The sequence below is a fragment of the Lynx rufus genome, unplaced genomic scaffold (assembly GCF_022079265.1).
Source record: "Lynx rufus isolate CCGP_SWC_20201006 ecotype Redwood Valley unplaced genomic scaffold, mLynRuf1.p SCAF_6, whole genome shotgun sequence".
In the NCBI taxonomy this organism is placed as follows: Eukaryota; Metazoa; Chordata; class Mammalia; order Carnivora; family Felidae; genus Lynx; species Lynx rufus.
Window position 1 is genome coordinate 133,075,382 of NW_025814878.1, and position 20,757 is coordinate 133,096,138.

Genomic DNA, 20,757 nt, shown 5'->3' on the forward strand with positions numbered 1-20,757 from the left:
TGTTGACAAGGATGCAGAGAAAGGGGAACCCTCCTGCACTGTTGGTTGGAATAAAAGCTGGTGCAGTCACTCTGGAAAACAGTATGGAGGTTCCTCAAAAAACTAAATAGAACTACCCTACGACCCAGCAACTGCACTATTAAATATTTACTCAAAGGATACAAAAATACAGATTCAAAGAGATAGATGCATCTCAATGTTTATAGCAGCATTATCAATAATAGCCAAACTATGGAGAGAGTCCAAATGTCCATGGACTGATGAATGGATGAAGAAGATGTGGTATGCATACACACACACACACACACACACACACACACACACACACACACACAGGAATATTAGCCATCAAAAAGAATGAAATCTTGCCATTTGCAATAATGTGGGTGGAGCTAGAATGTACAATGCTAAGTGAAATAAGTCAGAGAAAAACAAATACCGTGTGATTTCACTCATATGTGGAATTTAAGAAACAAACAGATGAAAATATGGGAAAGGGGGAGGGAAAGAGGAGAGAGAAAAAACAAACCACAAGAGACTCTTAATGATAGAGAACAAACTGAAGGTCGATTGAGGAGGTAGGTGAGGGATGGGCTAGATGGTTGATGGGGATTAAGGAGGGCACTTGTGATGAATACTGGGTACTGTACGTAAATGATGAATCACTGAATTCTGCTCCTGAAATCAATATTGCACTACATGTTAACTAAAAAGAACAAAAAAAAGAGATTATGACGACTCGCATGTCTGTGGAATGGGTAAATCTGTAGATGGTGATACCTTATTGAGACAAGGAAAGGTCAAGTTTTGCTGTGGAATAGAAGTTGGGGCAGGCTGCTCTTGAGACATCTGTTGAGATATCCAAGTAGAGATGTCCAGATGGCAACGGATTCTGAAGGTAAGAAGAGAGACCTAAACTAAGACAGTAGTTTCCTAATGGTCACCACTTGGGTGGTAGATGAGCCAAGGGTCTGGTAGGTGTTACCTAGGGAGGGTATGCAGAATGGGAGGAGGCAATAACCAAGAACAGAATCCAAGAGAATAACAGCATTAAAGCAACAAAAACTGAAAACTAATCTAGGGTAGAGAAGAAAATTTACGATGCTAGTATTGTAGAAGTCAAGAACGGACAGTTTCAAGAAGTCAGGTAAATAAGGACTTATTTGTCAATGGACTTAGCTACCTAAAAAAATAAGAAAAGAATACAGATCAAATATTTAAAGTGCATCTTGGATTCTGTCTCTATTAATGTCTTCAAGTCATAAAACTTCATACAATTTGCTCTATTAACATTTTCATTTTTTAAAAAGTTTATTTGAGAGAGACAGAACAAGCAGGAGAGGAGGAGAGGGAGAGAGAGAATCCCAAGCAGGCTCTGCACTGTCAGAGTGGAGCCTGATGCGGGGCTTGAACTCACGAACCATGAGATCATGACCTGAGCTGAAACCAAGAGTCAGATGCTTGGTCAAGTGAGTCCCCCAGGCACCCCCCTCTATTAATATTTTACCTTTAGTGTGCCAGGCTTCTTGTCCATTCATTTACATGAATAAATAACTCTTTCTGAAAGTTCGCTTATGAGGTAAAATAGTATTTTAACTTTCCTTGAGTCAGGCCAATGTTTATAATTTTAATGGATACTATGTTTTTAAATCTATGTAAAAGTACAGAATATTGCTTTCAAGGGATAAATTCTTATCTGAGTTAATCCTTGAGAGGTATGTACCAGCTTCTCTCTTCTCCTCCCCAAAGAAGTAATGTGTTATTTTACGACAGGAATGCACTTTGATATCAGTAAGAAGATGAACACCGTCATGAACAAAGCCTGACGTGAAACTTCCAGAGAGAAAGGAAAATGTTGCTCATGTTGGAGGAAAACGCCCCTCTTCTAAATCCAGGATCGGACCCTCCAGTAGCTAATGACTCCGTGTCCTCTGAAACAATCACAGTGCCAATTTTCTGAGGCAGAACGAAAGACTGGGAATGGTGGAAGGCAGGTGGGAATAGAGACCACAGAGAAACTGGGCCAATGTAAACCCTTGAGAGCGCAGCCCGGGAGGGTGAGAGAAACAGGCACCGGGGAGAGGGGCTGCTTTGCCCTGGTGTCTCCTGCCACTGAGCGCAGAGTGACAGGCTGCTGAGCCTGTCCCATCTCTAGAACCCACCAAGAATTCCAGAAAAGTAACAAAAGCAAAGGGTCCCACCACGTTGTAGCCACGCTCACCTGAAGACTAAAACGACAACGGACTTCATACTTTCGAAAGCATCTCTGAAGAAAAGAGTAACCAATGAGGAAACGTGACAGACTCCGAAACGGTATCGGGCCGCGTAAGATGTCAACTATTCCAAATGTAACAAGTTGGTTCTAGAACACCGAAAGTTATTATGGCCCCTGTAAATTATAACGCACAAGCTATAACCAATCTCTTCTTCAGAAAAAAGGATCACCTCTTTGTAAGCCCAGGATAATCATAATGATGTCTGGCTGAATTTCAGTTAACCTTGCTTAAGATGGCTGTATTTTTAGTCTTGATCACTCTGAGCCACAAATACATACTCAAGCTTTCACTGTTTCTATTAAAGCAAACATCTGTATATTGAATCCCAATATACAGAACTGCATTTACACACCTGGGAGAAAAAACCCAGGAAAACCATACTGCAAACCAGTTACAGAAGTATTATTTTTAAAGAAGAAGTCAGAACATGAGTTTCTCATGTTGATGGCAAACAGATACTCACTGTTCAAAATAAAGCTCGCAGAACTTAAAAACCAGTCCTAAACTATATTTACTGTCAACCCAAGGATCTAATAACCTGTGAAAATATTCTAGCTACATCGGTTCCTGTGGCTATGTATAAAGTCTGCAACCGTCAAGATTTCTTCTCTGACACTTCGAAATAAGAATTTGTTGAATTCCTCGCCAACTCGTAAGCTTCGGTTTCATTTTGAAAGAAAACGTAAGATTTGATCACAAATTTACGAACCCAATAAATTCATAGCCTGCCATTAAGAGGTCACTGGCTTAGCAGGTTTGTAATTACTATAGTGTAATCAATATAATTTACTATCAATTAACCACCTGGGAACCATCTAAAACTTGCATCCAACAGGGAAGTGGAAAGTGAAAGGAAAAAAATGAAGAGACAGGTTTGGGCCTGTTTTTCATCTTCCATGTCTCTACTTGGTATCTTGAACTTCTAGGATAGTTAAAATAACTATGTCCTGGTCCCTGTCTGCTAACTCTAACATCCGTATCTGTTCTGAACTGGTTTTGATTGATTGGTTATCTCAATGTTTACGGAGTTATCTTTAATTAGATGCCACACATTATGATTTACCTTAATGGGTGTTAGATATTTGTGTCTTCCTACAAACATTCTTGCGCTTTGTTTTGGGATAATTTCCTTGGAAACAATCTGGACCTTTTGATGCTTGCTTTTGTGATTTGTTCCCTGGGTCTAGAGCAGGGCTCACTCAGGGGCCAATCATACCCCCTTCTCCTGAGAGAAGACTTTCCCGAATGCTCTTCCCAATGTCCCGTGAATTGCAAGTTTTTCCACTCTGGCTTTTGGGAAGAGGCGCTGTGTAAGCAACGGGAACTGTTCACTAGTCCTGTGCGGTTTTTTCCCTCCTGCCTTGGGGAGTTCCCTCACAGGCATTATCAGCACTCTGCTGGATATTCAAGGGAAACCTATGCGGATTGCCGGGATTCTCTCGGGACAGCCCTCCCCTCTCTGGTTCTATGTCCTATAGACTCTGGCTGCCTCTGTCTCCCAGATTCTCGGCTCTGTTTCTTCAACTCCGCATGTGCCAGACTCTTCCTGGGCACCCCTTGCTGCACCGTTGCTGGAAACAGGGCAGAATGCTGGGGCGATCAGAGGCCTCGCCGCACCTGTTTCCTGTCCATCAACAATCACTTCTCCTCTTTGCCTGATGTCCAGGCTCTTCACAAGCCTGTTTTGTCTGGGTTTCAGCTGTATCAGGTGGGAGAGTAAATCCGGTCCCTGTTACTCCATCTTGGGTAGATCTAGAGTCCATACCCTTCTTGTCCAGCATTGCCTGAGGGAAAGTCCTCCCGCTCCACTTTACCATTCAGCATCTTAAACCGACTACACCGCAAAACCTCAGAAGCCAGTTACTGACTTTCTGTCTATCTCCTTTGGATGACGTACTTTGGAACTTCTCTTCTGGTTCCAGAACCATCTTCACCCTGGAGAATGCCACTGGTTTCCTCTGTTCTATTCTCAGCAAAGCCAGGCCTGTGTGCTACAGTCCTGCCCAACCTCTCAATGCCCACCACCCCCAATCTTTGGAAACGGGAAGCCCAGGTCAGACCTACGGCCCACTACCTGTCCAGGTGAGTTTGGACAGTCATTTCCTAGCTCAGGATTTGGCAGATTATTCTCTAGAGCATAAACTGGACAGATACCACAAAACATGTCATAACATCTGAAGAACATCTTACAGCTGGCTTGAAAGATTTTCTAAACTTTGCCTATAAAGTCTACATGGTATCAAAAAATACAAACAACAAGAAGCATTAGCGGGGCGCCTGGGTGGCGCAGTCAGTTAAGTGTCCGACTTCAGCCAGGTCACGATCTCGCGGTCCATGAGTTCGAGCCCCGCGTCGGGCTCTGGGCTGATGGCTCAGAGCCTGGAGCCTGTTTCCGATTCTGTGTCTCCCTCTCTCTCTGCCCCTCCCCCGTTCATGCTCTGTCTCTCTCTGTCCCAAAAATAAATAAACGTTGAAAAAAAAAAAAAAAAGAAGCATTAGCTATGATACAGTAAAAGGAATGACTCTCAAAATATGCATGATTGCTAAATTTCAACAGTAGCAGTGACCCTCCCCCACCTAGAAGACAGAGCTTCTAGGAGATAACAATCAAGTTTCAAAGTCTAAATCTGTGAAAAATGTTTCTAGAGTTTAGCTTGCCCCTAAGCAGATCTCAAGTCCAATGGAAGGCTGTGTTAAAGTTATGAGTCATTTACGATTAAGTGGAATTACTAAAATCACTTTCTTCTTCAAGATGTAGCTATTTTCAGAAGAACTCTGACGTATGCTATATACTGAAGAAAACAAAGGATCCAGAAGTTTGGAAATAAGAAATATTTTAAACTTTTAAAAAAATATTTATTTTTGAGAGAGAGCGAGAGAGAGAGAGAGAGCGAGAGAGAGAGAGAGAGAGAGAGAGAGAGAGAGAGAGAGAGCATGAGCAGGGGAAGGGCAGAGAGAGAGAGAGAGGGGAGACACAGAATCTGAAACAGGCTCCAGGCTCCGAGCTGTCAGCACAGAGCCCAACACAGGGCTCAAACCCACAAACCCTGAGATCATGACCTGGGCCGAAGTTGGACACTTAACCAATGGAGCCACCCAGGTGCCCCAGAAATATTTTAATAAAATTACACACTTGTGTATGATTTTAAGGATAACTGCTGTGAAAGAATTTCAGTAAGCATTTTAAAGAATATTATGGTGGTGTTGGAAAGATCAAAAACTTAGAAGGCTGAGATTCCACAACTGTTTTTAGCTCCACGTTCTCATTTTCCTAAACTTACCTACTGTTCACGATTCAGGTGTTTTGGACCCTATTGTTCCTTCCGCTTGGCACTGTGTAATCCCAGATCCTTTCATGGCCGCCTTCTGCCTTCTGCTTCAGGTCCCAGTTTCTTCCAATCCCACAGAATCATCAGAACTTATACTTTATTACACATTTGTCACCTACCCCCCCTCCCAAATGGAAGCTGACTGCTAAATCTCAAGTCCATTTTTCTAACTGCTAGCTAGATGAACGTGGGTAAACGGTTTTAAGTGGTTTTGGCTCACATACAAAATATTAACCCTTGTCAATTCTACTCAAATAAAAAAAATTAACTCTTCTGACTTGACAAAAAGTGTACTTCCTATTGCAAGGAATCCATGGGTAGGGGTGTATGGCTAACGTATCTTCTGAATTGTGTGACAACTTAACCACTATCAGTACCTGTCCTCTGCCTATAAACACATCCTGTCCGCCATGTAATGTTTCACTACTTATCAAGGCACTGTCTATTCCTGTTTATAAAAGGTAGTATCAGTTTATATGCAGAAGTTATTAGACAAGCTATTTATGGGTATTTTCCCTTCTACAAAATGTATATTGTTCCTTGTATGTCACTTTCATTAGATAACCAGCTGAAGAAGGATGTCCTTCTTTACAGCAGAAGTACCTGGGTTAAACCATCATTCAAATGTTTTTCAAGGGCAGACAAGAGCTAGGGGATCTTCCCCAGGAGTGCTCTAAAGTGGTATGTTTCCCCTTGCTCATGGTGAGAATCAATCGCTACCACAGTGAGCCACAAATAGTGCTGGGAACAGACCGTGTCCTCCTCTTATGGGGGGGGGGGGAATCTACTCCCTGTGTTGGGAAGGCACATCTAATGTATGACAAAATATCATAGATCCACTCTCAACTACAGATGCATTGATATCAACACCGGGGACTGATTTAAGTGTTCCAACTTAAGAGGGAAAAAAAAAGATAAGTTCAAGGAGACTGGAGACCTTGGCTCTGATGCTGGCCTCCAAGCAGCCAGTTGATTTCCTGGACCTCAATTTCCTCCTCAACTCCAATCCTTGCTGCCCTGCCCACTCCACAGGCTCTGACCTAAGATATAAGCTGAGTGAGAAAATGCCCCAGAGCCTACTGCAGAGACCATTAGCCCTGGAGGCATGGAAGAAATAATCCTTCATCCCCCTATTCTCTCCAGCCCAACCAGTTGTCTACCCCAGCCTTTCTGGAAATCTGCAGAGCATGAAGACATTTTAAACACACACACCCCGTAGAGCCAATCTTTGTATCACACGTTATCTTCTTTAGAGCAAGAGAAGTCATTAGTTTAGGTTGCAGGGCATCTTGTTAAAAAGGAAGGTTTATTTTTTTTTAATTTTATGTATTTTGAGAGCGAGCGCGCATGCAAGTGGAGAAGGACTGAGAGAGAGGGAGAGACAGAAAGCAGGTTCCCTGCCATCAGTGCAGAGCCTGATGCAGGGTTTGAACCCACTAACCGCGAGATCATGACTGAGCCAAAAGCAAGAGTACAACACTTAACCAACTGAGCCACCCTGGCGCTCCGGAAGGAGGTTTATTTTTAAGAAACTCTTCTCAGTTTCTTTCTTCTCAGTGGATCAGATAATAGGTTTCATTTGGGGGAAGAGTATTTGAAAATTTCTCAAATGGTGTTATATGACATAGAAAATACTAAGTCACAGAATTTTAGTTTGTGTTACACACAAATCGGTTTGTGGACAAGCAAGCTGTGAGATGCTGAGTCGAACAAATTTCTTTACTACAGGAATTCCCAGTAGCACCGACATGTACTGCAAAGATCCATGCGGCAAACACGGGACAGAGTGTTTCTGGAACTTATTTGACCATAGAATGTGTCATCAGTGGCTATCTTCTCAGTCTAGATTGTTTTTTAATTCAATTTTTATATTTATCAAAATAATGCATGTACATTCCTTTAGTCAAACAGTGCCCACAGGCTTCAATTATGATGAAGATCAGAGTTCCTGCCCCACTCTCTCCACCTTTCTGTCCTGCTTTCCACAAGAAGCCACATTCCATTCTTGGAGATATTTCTTCTGGTATTTTCCTCCGTTATTTCTCAATAATATGCCAACAGTGGTATTTATTCTTTTTTTTTTTTTCTATTTTAAATGTTATTGATCTCCTGCTGTGGAAGATGAGGATTAGCTTTCTTAAATCCCTCCCGCAGACCCTGCAATACAGCAGGCTTCTACACCATCTTTCCAGTAAGTTACATCACAATTCTGGTTTACTCCCATGTTAGCTACTACAGAGCTCTAGAAATACTGTTTATAACTGAGTCTTGCAGTGTTTTACTTCTTCTCTTGTAAAACTGTGTTTTCCCTTAGTGTTAATAGTTGTCTTGTTTGCCCCATTTTCAAAACATCACACCTATCACTAATTGATCACCAAACTCACCATCAGAGCTTATAAAACTCTCAACACGTTCAAGCATATCAGACAACCTATTCGTTTCATTTGTTTTCCTTGGAAGCACTGCTCTTGGAATCCTCCAGAAGGTCTTCCTTCTTCAGTCTGGATTGCTCACCAGGCCTGCTAAAATTTCTCTTTGCCATCCCCCTGGGCCTTCCTTTTGTTTCTCTTCTCGAGGGGATGGATCCTCACTGCAATGCACCCCTCTTCTGTGTCCGTTCTTCCTTCTCCTTGCTGTATTCCCTTGTTGGTGGAGCACAGCCTCCCGTAGTTTCCTGACACAGCATGCGCATGAGCGAAATCTGAGTCCTTGTCCGCCTGGAAACGAACATTTCCTTGCTCTAATGTTGCTAAGTAAATATGAAGTGAAAATCATTTTCCAGTTCTGGGGGTGCTGCTGAAAAGCTGAAGTTCCTTTTGATTCCTGAACCTTAATATTAAGACTTCTCTGAAGGCTTTTATGATCTCTATTCCTACTGTAGTGAAATTTATAACAATATGTATTGACAATGGATCTTTTTCCACTCATGTTGTCAGGTACTTGGTGGGTCCCTCCAAACTCATTCATAGCATTCAGTTCTGAACTGTGTTGTATTAGGTCTTTGTTAATTTGCCTTTTTTTCCTCTTTCTTTCTGAAGTTTCTAGTAGTAAGATAGGAGACTCAGGAATTCTCTTACTTTCTCCACATTCTTAGCTTTTCTGCTGTATTTTTAAATTCTTTTTTTTCTTAATGTTTATTTTTGAGAGAGAGAGAGAGAGAGAGAGAGCACGCACACGAGCAGGGGAAGGGCAGAGAGAGAGACACAGAATCTGAAACAGGTTCCAGGTTCTGAGCCGTCAGCACAGAGCCCGGTGTGGGGCTCAGACTCACGGACTATGAGATCATGACCTGAGCCGAAGTCAGAGCTTAACCAACTGAGCCACCCAGGTGCCCCAATCTTGCTGTATTTTTCAATTTTCAAAACTTCATTTCTTTTTGAGAGAGAGAGAGGGAGGGAGAGCACGAGTGAGGAAGAGGCAGAGAGGGGGGACAGAGGATCCAAAGTGGGATCCACGCTGACAGCACATAGCCCGATGCAGGGCTTGAACTCACAAACTGAGATCATGACCTGAGCTAAAGTCCAATGCTTAACCGGCTGAGCCACCCAGGCACCCAGCTTTTCCTTTTTTCTATTCTCTTACACAGAGGCTGATCATTATCTCTCAATGCTTCAATTGAAATTCTATACTTCTGCTATCATATATTTTATTTCTAAGAGCTCTTTCTTGTTCTCTATTTCTTTTCTGTAGCATCCTGTTCATGTCTCATAAATGCAAAATGGTCTCTTACAAGGCATCACAAACTATTATTAGTTTATTTCCTATTTATTTTGCCCCTTTCCACTCTGGAAGCTTTCCTCATTTGGATATTCTTCCGCAGCTGTCCATTCATACTGAAGAGTGAAGCACGACAAAGCCGATTGGAAGTCACATACACAAGTACAGAGCTCAGCACAGGAGGGTGCTAAGGTGTGGACCCTGCTGTTTCATCAGACCACTCCCCCAAACGCCCACACGGGCAGGTCTCTCCTCTTGGGCTGGTCAATATCTCAGATGAGCCCTCCAATAATCTGCACAGGGGATGAAAGTTTGGCTCCCAGAGCTCTGGGAGCCAGTGAGGAAAGAGGCCTAAACAGCCCTACCGTTTGATATGCAGACTTTCACTTGACCTCTCTGTTTTCAATTTTCAGTTGACCACTAAACAATACGGGTTTGAATGGCACAGGTCCACTTATACGCAAATTATTTTTGAAAATAAACACAGTACAGTACTGTAAATGTCTCTTCCCTTATGATTTTTTAAAAAAAATCTTTATTTATTTTGAGAGAGCACGCGAGCACAAGCAGGAAGAGAGGTAGTGGGAGAGGGAAACAGAGAAATCTTAAGCAGGCTCCACACCCAGCTCCGAGCCCAAGGTGGTTGGCTCGATCTCCTGTACTGTGAGATCATGACCTGAGCCGAAAATAAGAGTGGCTCCTTAACCGACTGAGCCACTCGGGTGCCCCCCTTATGACTTTCTTAGTAGCATTTTTTTTCTGTCATTTACTTTACTGTAAGAATACGGCATAGAATATCTACAAACGGGCACCCGGGTGGCTCAGTTGGTTAAGTACTGGACTCCTGATTTCTCCTCAGGTCACGATCTCACAGTTCCTGAGATGGAGCCCTGGCTTCAGGCTCCGAGCTGAGAGTGGAGTCTGCTTGGGATTCTCTCTCTCTCCCTTTGCCCTCCTCTGCTTGCCACGGGGTCATCTCTCTCAAAAAAATAACAACACATATAACATACAAAATGGGTGTTAATCAACTGTTTATGTTATCAGTAAGGGTTCTGGTCAACAGTAGGCTGTTAGTTAAGTTTGGGGGGAGTCAAAAGTTACACAGGGGTATTCAACCGTGTGGGGGCTTGGCGCTCATAATCACCACGTTGTTTAAAGGGCCAACTGTAACAGTATCTCCACCTGCCCTCAAACGTGTCTAGACTCGAAGTCTGGGGCCTCTCAGGAACAACCTTATGTGGCTTGATGAGCTGGGGCTGGGGTGACCATGAGGCTGAGCAGAGGAGGGGGGTATCGTCTCCACATGTGTACTTCCAACACAAGGTTCCAGGTGCCTTCATTTCGTGAGCCCTTCTAGAATCCCATGGGACACACCAGATGCTTCACGTCTGGGCCCTTCTACACCCCTCCCTGCCCCGCTGTCAGCTACTGCTCCTCGTTTATCTTCCTGTTTTCCAGAATGTTGATAACGTCTCTTATCTGCTGCCACTTCCTCTTACAGTCTTTCTGTTCGTCTGAACTGTAACTTTAAAAAGTAAAGTTTCTGTAAAGTTACAGTGAAAGCAAGTGACTGTGTTCAACCCATGGTGTTACATGGAAGATCTGTATCAATTTAAACTACTTTGGTGTCATTACAGCAGCCTTCATCACATTCCCAGTTTTGATACAAGATTGAAGTAACCAAGAAGCTAAAATATAAATAAAACATCTCTGAATAATAAATGTTGTACATGGTTATTTAAAAGACGATTTTGATCAATCTGAATCTTGACTGCATAAAACTGCTCTACTTTCTCAGTGTTGTCAATCCAAACAAATTATTTCTCCTACCACCAAGAATTAATCAACTATATGTATTTAGGTATACAGGTATGCGTGTGTCTGTGTGTGTATAGCTTGACTACATATATTGCTTCAAAAACAATTTCTTTGAAAAAAAGACTTCATCTTTTTATATGCTTATTAAAATAGGTTAAAGGTTTCAGAAAGATGACAGTTTATAAATAGTATTGAGCAATGTTTCATACTCAACATTTCCACTATTTTATTTAGAAAGTTAACTAGAACTGAGAATTATGAGTGATTCTGTGAGTTAAATGTGCAAGGCTTTTATTTGGCCCTTAAAACAAAACAAAACTGTCTCTTATCTTCCATAACCCTGCAAGAAAGGATCATTATCGCTACAGATAGGGAAGCCAAAGATCAGTCATGTGCAAAAGGTCATACAGGCAGCAAATAGCAGAGGAGAAATTCAAGCTTAGGTCTTCAAGAACTTTCCACAATAACCAAAACAAACTGTATTTCTGTTAATAATTTTGAATTAAAGCCATAGTAATCATCATTTCAGGATTAAAAAAGACTTTAAATCACAAGGCACTGTCACTAGACAATTAGATACAAAATACTTTGGCACTTATTAATAGATACTTTATAAAGATACTATTAAGTATTAACAGATAAATACCTGTATATATAATTTTTTTTTTAGACAAAGTCTCAGAAACTCAAAGTACAAGTTAATTTAAACTTCTCACCTTTGAAATTTCTCACCAAAAAACTTAGGTTTAACTGTTAAGGCATTTTACATTAACTTGATGCTGTCCTTGAGAAATAGAAAGTAATTTTGTAAGTTTTAAAAATTTGGCCTGTCAGAGTATGAAATATTTACCATTATTTTACCTGTAGATTTCAAGCCACTGATTATAAACTGGAGTCCTCATAGCCAGGCTATTTTTTCCTAGGTATTTCAGAGTAACAGGCGCTTACCAACGAATCTGTTTATCACATCTAAGTTTATTAAAAAGGGGTAATTTTTGTTTAGAAGGCTTTCAGACGCTAATCAAGAAGGTTCCAGATTAAGGAAAGCTTTACAACAGGATAACACACAAAAGGAAGAATGGCTTGCGCCCAAGCTGGTAACTGATGGAAGTCAGGACTTGGGTCCTCTCACACTCTTGGTACTACACAATTCTACCTCTTGAAAGACGAATACTCTGTCATTTCAATTACGTGAAATGGACCTGTTCAGTGCACTTTGGCTTTCATTTAAATGACAGGTGATGCTGCTCTCCAAACACTAAAGTTAATTTTCGTTTTATAATATATAAATTAGAATGCACTAATTAAAATATATTTAAGTCACTAGGTGAAAGTGAAGAAAAGAATGATATAAAATCTCACTGTTCCACATTGTATTACTTTCTTCTGTCTAACCAACTTAGGAAAACCTGAAATTTAATTTTACATATTAAAGTATCACATAAGGTGTTTCAAATAATCATAATGCATATGGATAGAAAAACCACAATGCTCATATAATTCTTGTGTTCAAGTAGCTACAAAACATAACGGCATAAAAATACGGAATACCCATCTACTCACAGTTGAACAAGTACTCCTATAAGTCAGCCAGCACTGGCCACCCGACATAGCACCTACCGTGTGCCAAGCACTATTCTAAGCACTACACCAACTGAATCCTTAAAATAACCCTATAATGTCCTATTGTTTTCCCCATTTTACAGATGGAGAAGCCATGTAACTCCTAGGGTCACATGACCTGCACCCAAACTGCCCAACTTCCAGCAAAAATGTCCTTTCAAAATTCTAAGCCTTCCTACCAGGCTCCTTGAAACCTGTGTTATAATAAACTTAAGTTATATGATTAACATCCTCACAACAGAGTATTTCCCTACTTTTCCATTTAAAATTGTAGACCAGCTGAACCATCTCTAACTCTGCTCCATTGTTTTTTTTTTTAATTTTTTTTTTAATGTTTATTTATTTTTGAGAGAGGGAGAGAGAGAGAGACAGAGCACGAGTGGGGGAGGAGCAGACAGAGAGGGTGACACAAAATCCGAAGCAGGCTCCAGGCTCTGAGCTGTCAGCACGGAGCCTGACGCGGAGCTCAAACCCACAAACTGTGAGATCATGACCTGAGCCAAAGCCGGACGCTCAACCGACTGAGCCACCCAGGCGCCCCTGCTCTATTGTTCTTGAGGGAAAGTTCTTCATCTCTCCTGCCCCAGTGCTTCAGTCTGAAACCCCCTGGGTCCCAGTACTCACCCACTCCTTCCAAAGTCACTTCTCTGACAAGGACTCCATACTCAATGCTGCCACCTACACTCTGGTAATCTATGTAGGCAAATGCAATTTACAGAAAGCACCTCCAGAAAAATTCATACACTTACAAACTTCTGCAAACAATTTTATTCACAGCCCCCCCGGAGCTCCTTTTGAAGCCCTTCCACTTAGAGCTTGCACACAACCCAATCCCACCTCCTCCTGGTTGTCTCTCAAAAGGTCTCTCCCTGAAGTGCGCATATCAGAATCACCTGGAATGCTTGTCTACAGCAAAACCGCTGGAATTTCCTTTGGCACTGGGACGGTCCAATGATGGAGTCCAGGAGTCTCCATGTTAAACACCACCCAGGTGATCCTTATGGTTCAGTAACACTTAAAACCCATCCCTAGGATGGAACACAAGGACCTGACTGAAAATTTCTGAATACTCAGTTTTCATCTCTGCTCTATCCCTCGGCATTATTCTAGAAAACCATGACATCAGTGTGATAATCTACAGTACCTATATATCAGCTTCCCCTTCTTACTTCCTGCACTCCAGTGAACAGCACTTGCTGTGGGTGTCAACAACACCCTCCTCCTATAATCACCACACCCTAGATCCAGAACTACTCAATTTATCAATAACCTTTTAAGTGTTTTTTTTAATGTTTGTTTATTTTTGAGAGAGACAGAGACAGGATACGAGTGGGTTAGAGGCACAGAGAGAGACACAAAATCCGAAGCAGGCTCCAGGCTCCGAGCTGTTAGCACAGAGCCCAATGCGGGGCTCGAACTCACGAGCTATGAGATCGTGACCTGAGCCGAAGTCGGACGCTCAACCGACTGAGCCACCCAGGCACCCCTCAATTTATCAATAATCTTAAAATCAATAGGGTGCTCCGCCTAACCCATCTTTCTCCCTTTCCCTCTATGTCTGCTCTTCGACCTAAGCCTGACTCCAACCCCATGACTTCTGTCTCCTTGCACCTATCACAAACCCCCTCAAAGCTCCACTCCTTGTTCTGCACAGGGCAGACGGCGGACTGTCTCGGGCACTCTTGTCGGCTACCGTGGACTGCCCGTGGACCTTCCAACACTATCCCAGGTGGCACTGCATGGGACGCTGTAGCTGGTTCCACAAGCTGTCACCCTGGGGCTTCTCTCCTGCATCTAGTTCACATCAGCCCAATGACAACAATCCTGATTATAACTAATACTTACAGAGCACTTTCTGCACTTGATAACTACTACCTCATTTAATCCTCACAAGAACCCAATGAAGCTGGTATATTATTATCCTCACTACAAGCTGGTGACATCGAGGCTAAGAGATCAAATAACTTGCTTCAGGTCTCACAGCCAGAATGTGACAAAGCAGAGATTCAAACCCAACGAATCTCCTTCCACAGCCCGGGCTCTGATTCCTTTTCTTCCTGCTCTAATAATAAAGGAGGAGAAAAGAAAGAAAAGGAAAAAGGCAGTTCCAGATATGCCACTGGGAGAAAATGAGGTCAGGGCTCCTGCTTTCTGGGAAAGCTTTGCCTGTTGCTCTGCTCCCCTCTCATTTTTTAATTTTGTTAATGTTTACTTATTATTTTCGAGGGGGCAAGGAGCAGAGAGAGGGGAGACAGAGGATCTGAGGCAGGCTCCACACAACGTCAGAGCAGAACCTGATGCGGGGCTCGAACTCAAGAACCCATGAGATCGTGACCTGAGGCGAAATCAAGAGTTGGCCACTTAACCGACTGAGCCACCCAGGCGACCCAATTATCCTCTCCTTAGCTTTCCAGAGCCCATCTCCATAAAATGGCAACAGACAGGGGTACCAAAATTCATATGTATGTATATGTCATGTTCTGGAAAGCTTATTAATGAGCTTTACAAGTTGCGACCTTTGTCTTTCATCAGCCCAAACTTACAAAGAACAGCACGTAAAATGAATACTGTTGACCAATTTTGTAAACTCACCTCTTCTTTTTCTTGTAATTTTCCAATTGTTGGGACTGCATATGTTTGTATCTTTCTAATTCACACTGTCCACATAAATTCTCCAGATTCAGCAGGTGGTCTTCTACTTCCTCAAAGCTAGCCTCTAAATGAGCTGAAAGTACATAAGGTCCAAATAAAACAAAAACAAAAACAATCAGAATCCTCGATCATGGAGAAAAGAAAGAAAAAAATGTCCAAAAGTTAAAAGCTGAAATTGGTTTGCCTTTATTTAAGATTCTTTGTTAAGCTTTCTTGAAGCAAAATAAAACACACTGACCCACTTTAAAATACACTTCCAATTGTCTGGAGCTTCTTTTTAGATTTCATTTCCAAGACGTAATTTTCCAACACACTTTAAATACGCTATTAACCAGGATGAGGAGGCAACAGAGAGCATTGTGATTTATCTCATGTGATATCCTAATGATCCCATCTACCACATGTGAATAATCAATTTTCAAATGAGAATATGGCAAATTAGAATTAACACAAATTATACCAAGCGTGATTTAAAATTCGAGATTCTAAGTTACGTGAGCAGAGCACTTGTTTTGCCTTGGCAAATGATATACGTCAATCTTCACAAGTCACGGCAGAGAAGGGACAGGTGCTCAGTAAGCACAGGTCGTGGGTGGTGGGGAAGAGGCAGCTCTGCCCACCAGTCCACCGGTCTCTACTGTGCCTCTAAGGCCACAGAGCTCTCCGCTTCACCGGAACACGGAGATTATGCAGTCACATCCTTCATTTAAAAGATTCAAGACCAAAGTCTGCAGAAATTAATTCACCGCCTTGCACAAGGTCACCTAGCTACTGAAGGGCAGTTGGGAATCAGAACCGAGTCTCTCTTACACAACAGTCATTTTGAATTAATAGGGGACCAAGTGAACCAAGACTTCATAGCTGCCGAAGGGAGAATCCGGTTGTCTTCTCAGACAGCAGAGAAGTTTTAGACGTCAAAGATGTTAGAACCCAAACAGCACTGCGGCCACTTACCAAATACTACATGCGCCAGATCCTGTGATACAGAGATGAAAAAGACAGTCCTTGTGCCCCTCAAGCTTAAAGTAGAGGGGAGACATATTTCAGAGACAACATGGCCTGGCAGAGCGAGGCATGCGATGCTCGGGAAACTCAAAAGAGTGGCCTCTAACACAGATGACGAAGAGTGAGGGAAAGGTCCAGCAAGAGACTGACTCCCAAATCTGGAAGTCACAGCCGCCCAGTGGGGAAGGCAAGGGGCAGCAGACAAGGAGTAAGCTGGCTGTGCCGCTCTCCAGTTATAATTTCTGTGCATCGAATTCCTTCACGTAGCCACTAGACTTTGAGGACTTTCCAAATAAGCTTTGTTGGCGTCTGGGTTGGAAGCAAACTCCTCAAATTTCAACTTGCAGTTCTAGGTTTATTAGGATGCAAATTTTGGCCTGTTTGTGTCATTAATCTTTGATCCAAAGATCTGACTAAATATCTATGCTATCTATAAAACCTCCCTCTTCTATTTGGTAAGGCTTAGGGCTTAAAGACACGAATTTGGGGTGGAAAATAAAATGTTACTGAAAAGTACAAACGTGATGACAGTTTAGCACTCCTCTTCAAAGACATTTTAGGTACTGACTTATATTGATACACTGTCAAGCACTGGGAAGTCTGCAAAGGGCTGATGATAATGCAGTTCATAACAGTTTTGAATGTATCTTCAGGGGCTACAAAAGACTGTTAATATATATGATTATGGAAAGCCTTACCTCGAACAATATGCAAACTCTAAGTGTCAATCAATGAGGAATTGAATCTGAGATTTTCAATAATGATTTGAACAGTACATAGTGAATTTATGGGGGGAAAACAAGCAAAATAATGTTATTATATTCATTGCTGTTTAAATTATTTTCTGTTATTACACTAAATGGAAAAATTAATAGGAGCCTTAGTGTCAGAGCTGGTACTACTGGCCCTGAAGAAGCAATATTCAGCTCATTCTGTTATAACCAGCTTGACAGGGTCTTAAAAGGGGATCATAGCTAATAGGATTATTTAAACGGCTATTTCACTTTGATTAGTGATAAGAACTAGAATAATTAAATTTAATATGGAATCCATTTAACTCTAAGCTACTCGGTTCCTACAGCATCGTGCACGTTACCTTGTCATCCTTAGCTTACAGGGGACTGGTCAGGAGTAGGGCTTTGAAGCATAGCTTGGAAACCCAGCTCTGCTCCTGACGGATGAGGGGAGACATCTCATCAGTGAAAAAAGGGCTAACAACTCACATCTTGCAAAGATGTCAAAAGGGTCCAGGGGGGTAAAGTATATAAATACTGTATACTTACAGATAAATATAAATACAAAGTATACCTAACTTAGCATTTGACAGTAAGTAATTTAAAACTGACTATAAAAAATGCAGGGAAAAAATGTATAAAAATTAGCTAAGTTTTGCAAAGGTCATTTAAAACTAGTAATTTTGTAGACCAGTAATGATCATGTTGTAAACACCTATGGATCTAAAAGATCCCCCCCCCCCAAAAATCAATAAGTTTCATTTTTTTCTAGCAAACTTAAATACCTATAAATTATACTCTAAACCATGTTGTTAGACTTAAGATCCCTTTTAAGTGAGGAGGACTGAATTTCAAATGATTTTGCTAAAAAGAAAATAAGTAATGGAAGCAATAATTATTCTGTATTTGAAGATATATACATATACATATGTGTGTGTGTGTGTGTATATATATAATTTTGGAGGGGAGGGGGGACAGCTGGCAATTTCTATTTAGAGTCTAGCTCTGTTCGTTGGCTATAGAGCTAATGAGGCTGGGAACTTGAATGAAATGATTTGATTCCCAGGCAGGCCAATTAATTTCTCATGGAGAGAAATTCTCTTCTAGATACATATGAAACTTACCACCCCAGATCATACTTGGTTTAATAAAATAGCCACCAAGTGAAACATGTGACTGATTTAGTACCAACCTGGAACTACTATATAAGAAACAAACAAACCATATGTCCTTCCTAATTGGATGACAGCATCCTGTCGTTATGTTTCTGAATGGCAAATCTAGATCTAGAACACTTGGGAGACTCGGGGGCCATTTTATTGCTACCATCAAACCCATATTTATGTTCTCTCCTTTGGAAAGTTAAAGGCTCCCGAGCGCTTTAAGAATCCAGTTTAACTCCTTAACTTAGTACCCGGAAATCTATAACCCCACCCCTCCCAGGGCCACAACCTACTTTTCCAGTCTCACCACTTCTTACCTTCAGGACCACTCATCACTCCAAGATGAGTCGTTCATATTCCTGTCTCGCTGACTCCACCTGTCCCCCTGAGATGCCTCTGCTTGTCTCTACTGCCCAACCTCGTGCTCCCCTTGCAGGCTGGGGGGTCCAGGGCGGGGGACGGGGGTGGTGCTACTCCTCCTCTGGGCTGCAGGGCTCTCTCTTCCTCTGAGCTTCCACACATCTTTGACCCTTACACAGAACTTATGTTCTGATATTATACAAACATTTGTGTACTAACCTCTCTCTCAGGAATCAGTGAGGGCCTTACGGGTAATAATTATATGTTTGTATCTTTGTATCCCCTAATACAAAGGATATAAACCAAATTCAACTAAGAATGATTCTAATTTTTTTTTTTTCAACGTTTATTTATTTTTGGGACAGAGAGAGACAGAGCATGAACGGGCGAGGGGCAGAGAGAGAGGGAGACACAGAATCGGAAACAGGCTCCAGGCTCTGAGCCATCAGCCCAGAGCCCGACGCGGGGCTCGAACTCACGGACCGCGAGATCGTGACCTGGCTGAAGTCGGACGCTTAACCGACTGCGCCACCCAGGCGCCCCTCAACTAAGAATGATTCTATCCCACCAAAACATAAAATAATAACCAAAAAAGCAAATGCATGATTCATGTTCCTCTAACTTAAATATTGGAAGGCTATGCTAAATTTTGTAAAAAGAATAAATTAAACATGGGCAGAGTACTTAGAAAACATTAGACAACACGATGACACTTTGTCATCAGTATGTCACATAAGGCCCAAATCAGTGAGCTACAACAGTAGAAGCAATGGGAATTTTCCATTTTAATTCTTAACAGGCTTGAAATCAGTAATCAAACATAGATCCACTGTACTGACAAAAATCAATTAAAAACTTAAAAAAAAAAACCCTTTAAGTGATAATGACAAGCATATACAGGATGATGTCCTCTGAATATCGTATACTACACCTAAATGGCAGAAGCTGAACGCCCCTGTCACAGCCTTCTCATTTCCCATTACGAAATGTATCACATAGAGAACGTGTGTACATAAAAACACAAGCAGGCCTCCACAGACACAAACATACCTCGACAAGAAGCTCAGACTTGACCGTTTTGCTCACTGTAACAACAGCATATGTCTCACTTAGTGATCAGTGGAAAAGATAGGTGGAGTTTTATTGTGAAAAGCCACGTGGGAATGCCTGACAGCTGTGCAGGAAAGAGCTTCACAAATCTTTGTGGGGAGGTGGTCCCAGAGGAAGAGCGATTCTCTTTGGAATTTTTCTTTGTGCCATTTGTCTCAAATACGTATTATCTGCAGCAGAACCACTGATATACAAAGAATGGGCTGGCACACTAAAATGATTTCATACTTAGTGATTACTTTTCTAACACACTAATTAGCCTCAAGGAAGAAAGAAATCTTCTTTGGTTGCAAACCCAGAGGTCACAGAGGCCAGGTACTAAAAGACTTGAAAGATTCTTCAAATGCTTCCATTACTCTTTTATGTACTAAGATAATACGGCAGTGACAGTATGGTAACGAGGAACTTTAAAAAGTGCGTTAATTTGCAAAAGCCATTATGGAACAAACGAGGTCTCTGTAGTACATGAAAAGGTGTCTGAAGAGAGTTAATATGCCTCTTGATTGGTCTAATCTCAGAAATAACCTGAACAATGAAATAATCTAGTTCACGGAACACTTGCAGCTGTGGCAGTCTCCCTGCCAGACGCCCTCTCAACTTGTAAAAAGAAAGCAAAACAACGTTATCAGGTTAGGTCGGAGCAAAAGAAAGACAGAAGCTCAGTATATGGCTGTCACTCTCTTACAGCACTTTGTTATCGAAGAATTCACAAATTCTTCTGGATGACGAGAACAGTCTTTTCAAAGTAGGTCACTGAAAATAAACTAAGCAACAGTGAAAACTCAGACGAGCCCTTAACATTTTAAACTTCAATAAAGGAATAGGGTTAGGCTTCCCTCTAGTGGAAGTTCAAGAGAATTCAACAAATACTTTTCAAACATTTTACCAGTTTTAGGATAAAAGGCATGCTGTGGTTATTTCAGAAGAACGTGTACAGAATCTGGCTGACAACATTCCATTTGTCTCCTTA

The 20,757-nt window shown here is 41.7% G+C and overlaps 1 protein-coding gene across 1 annotated transcript in view; it reads right to left on the reverse strand.

The window, feature by feature from the left end:
* DTNBP1 (dystrobrevin binding protein 1) overlaps positions 1-20,757 on the reverse strand; it is a 133,286-nt gene that overhangs the window by 72,697 nt on the left and 39,832 nt on the right. Inside the window, exon 6 of the mRNA XM_047101540.1 lies at positions 15,356-15,488. Coding sequence (XP_046957496.1) covers positions 15,356-15,488 — 133 coding nt within the window. The remainder of the gene's footprint in view (positions 1-15,355; positions 15,489-20,757) is intronic.